The sequence below is a fragment of the Seriola dumerili genome, unplaced genomic scaffold (genome assembly GCF_002260705.1).
Source record: "Seriola dumerili isolate Sdu_G_001 unplaced genomic scaffold, Sdu_1.0 BDQW01000283.1, whole genome shotgun sequence".
In the NCBI taxonomy this organism is placed as follows: Eukaryota; Metazoa; Chordata; class Actinopteri; order Carangiformes; family Carangidae; genus Seriola; species Seriola dumerili.
Window position 1 is genome coordinate 15,001 of NW_019174538.1, and position 5,000 is coordinate 20,000.

Sequence of the window (5,000 nt, forward strand, 5' to 3'; positions counted from 1 at the left end):
GGCTTCTGGGTAAAAATCCAACGGACAAAGTCAGGTCGGAAAATCAGCCCAAATCTCAACCTTGTGTTTCTCTTTTTCTACCTTCTGAACTTCTGACTTCTTCCTCTTCTTCATCAAACTGCAGAATATTTTGGAGACAGGAAGTAAAACAGCTGGACCTTTTCACAGCATGTGTGTTGATGTGGGCTGTGTTCAGGATCAACAGACCCATGAGACAACTTGAGTTTCCTGCTGTGTCTTCATGTTACATCAAACTTTTAGCTTTACATAATTGTTAGAAACTGCAGATTCATATTCCCTCCTTTCCATAAGGAGGCACCAAGTGTTGGTTCCTCCACCTGTGAAAGTCCCTCCTCCCACCTTAGAAACAGAGGCTAGGATGAGGACTTCCTCCTCTTTGTCTCCAAACCCCCGTCACCTTTTGAGTTCTGGTGTGTTTGCCATGTGCCTTTATTTTCAAGGTAAGTAGCATTTTCTTTATCTTTCTTTGTTGGGACTATGGTCTGTTCAAATCTGGTATGAAAGTTGATTGATATAGTTTAATTTAATCTATTTAGTTGTATTTGTTAATCATGAAGTAAGGCAAATTATTATTTCAAACATTTATGGTATTCCCTTAGTCATAATCAGCTGATACAGTTAGGGTTAGGGTTACAGGCCCTCTGACTGTGCACAGTGAGGCGAGTGTGCACGGTGAGGCGAGTGTGCACGGTGAGGTGACTGTGCACGGTGAGGCGAGTGTGCACGGTGAGGCGAGTGTGCACGGTGAGGTGACTGTGCACGGTGAGGTGAGTGTGCACGGTGAGGCGACTGTGCACGGTGAGGCGAGTGTGCACGGTGAGGTGACTGTGCACGGTGAGGCGAGTGTGCACGGTGAGGTGAGTGTGCACGGTGAGGTGACTGTGCACGGTGAGGTGAGTGTGCACGGTGAGGTGACTGTGCACGGTGAGGCGAACTTACGCAGCTCGTCAAAGTACGTGTCGCTGCCGTCGGCTCCTGGTACGGAGCAGATCAGACGGGTCTTGAGGAACGTGGTCCACTTGTTCACCAGACTCCGCTGACCTCCCATGTCATTCTGGGTGAACACCAACAGGAAATTAACTTTTACATTGTTGTAGTGTGAAGACAATAAAAGCTTCAGCAGCAGAACACGACCTTATTTTGTTACAGTATCAAACAACCAGGAGCAGGTGAACGCTGGCGTGTTTGTCACAACTTTATTTAAAATATTGGACTGAAAATTAACAATCTCTCACCCTGCAGAGCTGTCCGATGCGGGAGTACGTGGACTTTCCAAGTCCCTGGGCCTCAACCGCTGTCTCACGGAAGAAGAAGAAGATCTTGTCATCGTCAGGGTTTTCACTCTCCGGGACCCAGAAGGAACCAACAAACTTTGGTTCTAATGAAACAAAGAGACGATTTTTATTCTGGTGTTTTCTCCAGAGGTAACTATCAGATTCAGACACACACACACACACACACACACACACACACACACACACACACACACACACACAACACACGTATTGCAACGACACACACACACACACACACACCAGACACACACCATTGAGCCAGCGTGAGTCGTGCTGCTCGGTGCGAATGGAAGGGCGTTTCCCCAGACTTCTGAAGATGGTGAAGTCACGCCCCATTAAATCTGTGGCCACACCTGCATACAGCTCATCACCTAGGAGACAGAATTAATCAATAACTCATCGATTGCTTGGGAATGTTTTAATGACTCACACACCAAACTATGTATGAAAATAAAATGTTTACAATTATACACTCGTGAAGTGGCATCAGCTCCGTTTTCTGAACTGAATCAGTTCTGATACGATGCAGAAACCTCCAGTTAATAGATATTTAGCTCATATTGATGAGCTCATATTGATAGGCTGATATTGTGTTTAGTTACCGACGAGCACTGAGGCAGCATTGTGACGAGGATCGTATGGACTCTTCCCTTTCCCATCTTCCACCTTAGACGGGTCAATCCTGAACACATGGTCCTGATGGAGAGAGAGACAGAAGTGTGTTTAACGTGTCTCACTTATGCATGTGTGTGTGTGCATGTGTGCGTGTGTGTGTGCATGTGTGCATGTGTGTGTGTGCGTGTGTTTCTTACTCCTCACCTCCATCCTGTGTCCCACCTCTACGAATGCACAGGTCGGGTGGAAGGCCCCGGTTCCACAGGCGTACAGGTGGGTGCGATTATAGTGGTGCACGATCTTCACGTAGTTCACACAGTCAGACTGAAACACACACACACACAGGGTCAGTTTACCCATGATGCACTAAAAACAGTCATGTTGGAGGGAAACATCCAGACTAAGTCACAGGTGACAGACCCACAGAAACAGAAAGCCCGTTAACTAACGACCGCTTAAATCTATACAACACATTGAGCTTTCATTAAACTATGACTTCTACCTGTCCACTCTTTACACTAAGCTAGCCTGGAGGCTGTATTCATATGTAATGTACATATATGAGAGTCGTGCTGTTCATCCGTTTACCTGTATTTACCCTCCTTCACATCAAGTAGTTTCACCATGGTTACCGCTCTGTGTGTGAGAGCAGGTTATTGACCCACAGACTCGTGTGTCCATGATGGAGTCTAGTTCACTCGTGTTTTTTCACATGTGTTTCTCTGTTTTCTTCTCTCTGACTCTTTCATCAAACGTCTTTCTTCCTCTCACTGTTCTGCCTCACCAGAGGGTGACACACAGAAAGACCAGAGTGTGGAAGCAGTGGCACAGGAACTGTGGCTCATTAGGCCTGACACACACACACACACACACACACACACACACACACACACACACCTCAATGCATTAGAACAAAGCCCTGACTTTCAGCCTTTCAAACACACCGGGGAGTTAGAGCTGGAGTTGTTGGTGTGAATACACGTTTCTGTGTGTGTGTGTGTGTGTGTGTGTGTGTGTGTGTGTGTGTGTGTGCGTGTGTGTGTGTATGTATGTATGTGTGTGTGTGTGTGTGTGGGAAGGTGTTCAACCAAATCACTGGGCCTGATTATGCGTTGACACACACACGGAGACCCCTATTTCCACAAAAAAGAAGGGGGCACACACACTTCGGCTTTACCTTCACCCTCAGGCTGAAGCACACACACACACACACACACACACACACACACACACACACACACACACACACACCTCAGCTTTGACTCTTTCGAACACCAACACGTTCCTTTTATGATATACACCATGCCAATTTTAAATCAGTGTCTTTCTCAGGGTGTGTATTGTGTGTGGTGTGTAAGTGGTGTGTTGTGTGTTGTGTGTGATGTGAGTGTGTGTGTGGTGCGGCTTGTGTTAGCGTGTGATGTTGGATAGTGGTGTGGTGTGGTGTGTGTGTGTGTATGTATGTATGTGTGTGTGTGTGTGTGTGGGAAGGTGTTCAACCAATCACTGGGCTGATTATGCCGTTGACAAACACAGGAGACCCCTATTTCCCACAAAAGAAGGGGGCACACACACTTCGGCTTTACCTTCACCCTCAGGCTGACACACACACACACACACACACACACACACACACACACACACACACACACCTCAGCTTGACTCTTTCGAACACCAACACGTTCCTTTTATGATATACACCATGCCAATTTTAAATCAGTGTCTTTCTCAGGGTGTGTGTGTGTGTGTGTGTGTGTGTGTGTGTGTGTGTGTGTGTGTGTGTGTGTGTGTGTGTGTGTGTGTGTGTGTGTGTGTGTGTGTGTGTGTGTGAGGGCAGAGGAAGGTAAGGGAGTGATTGGTTTGACAGTCATTTATTTGATGTGACAAAAGAGAAAGAGAAAAGGAAGGAGGAGAGAGGGAGGTGAATTATACCAGCAATCACATTTCCTTAGTGTGTGTGTGTGTGTGTGTGTTATAAAGGGTTCACTGGTCGACCTTTGACTTACCACTGCCTCATTAGTAGAAACAGTGAGTGAAGTGCGGGCTGTGACCTCACAGTGACCTCACAGAGCTTCAGCTCTTTGTATTGTTCTACTGTGACGTCTTTTCATTCGAGAGATGATTAACCTGATCTACTTGATTGATTATTTCAGTCTTTATCTGTCCTTCTGCTCCTGCTGATGTCCATCTCTCTCTGTCTCACATTAGCATTTATGTGTATTATTGTTCTGGGTTTCATTATTAAAGCTAAATGTGTGTTTCTTTAATATATCATCACCCATTCATGGTTAAATGGACATTAGTGCATGTAATTTATGATAATGATTGAATAGTACCTCTTTTATCTGACACTCATATTGTTAAACACATTGTATGTATTTTATTGCATCATTATAAAAGTTTTTGTTTTTCTTTCTTTCTGTCTGAGAACAAAGATTCTGTTCAAGAATGTTTAATAAAGTTAATGACTGAGAGGCTTTGACTGAACACAGAGGTGACAGCCATTACATCCACAACAGAGTCCAGTGTTAGAGTCCAGGAATGCATTTGGCCACTGGATCAAACAACAGCGGAGCAGTGTTGACATTTGTCAGACTAATGGATATAAACTATAGAATATACACTGATCTCTGATTGTGACAATTATAAACAGTAAACATCAATACTGTTGTGATTATCATTAAAATCACTCTAACATTAAAATCACTGTTGTCACTGATTAAAATCACTGTGATTAACATTAAAGTCACTGATTAAAATCACTGTGACTAGCATCACCGTCACTGTGATTTACATTAACATGGCATGTTAGCATGTTAGCTTGCTGTGCCTACGACCTCAGAGCTGCTGGTGTGGTTGCAGACTCTGAGCCTTGTTTATAAGATCAGTCATACATTGTCTCAATAAAAGGAACCAGCACTGACTGTCAGCAAGAGACAGACTCAGCCTGTCCAGGTGGAGACACTGCTTTGTCTTTTCCAGATGAATGAACGTTGGTTAGAAGAAGATTATTGGTATTTAAGGAAAATGTAAACATGGGCTATTTTACTCTGTTTAGCCACCAGAGAT

At 44.6% G+C, this 5,000-nt stretch overlaps 1 protein-coding gene across 3 annotated transcripts in view; it reads right to left on the minus strand.

Moving 5' to 3' along the window:
• sema3b (semaphorin 3B) overlaps positions 1-5,000 on the minus strand; it is a 21,086-nt gene that overhangs the window by 8,476 nt on the left and 7,610 nt on the right. For 2 of the 3 annotated variants that reach the window (XM_022757537.1, XM_022757539.1), the window contains exons 4-8: positions 2,136-2,255; positions 1,919-2,012; positions 1,568-1,687; positions 1,257-1,399; positions 961-1,075 (exon numbers count right to left, since the gene is read on the minus strand). In XM_022757537.1, coding sequence (XP_022613258.1) covers positions 961-1,075; positions 1,257-1,399; positions 1,568-1,687; positions 1,919-2,012; positions 2,136-2,255 — 592 coding nt within the window. Of the gene's footprint in view, positions 1-942; positions 1,076-1,256; positions 1,400-1,567; positions 1,688-1,918; positions 2,013-2,135; positions 2,256-5,000 lie in introns of all 3 variants that reach the window. The other variant, XM_022757538.1, reaches the window with a different exon arrangement.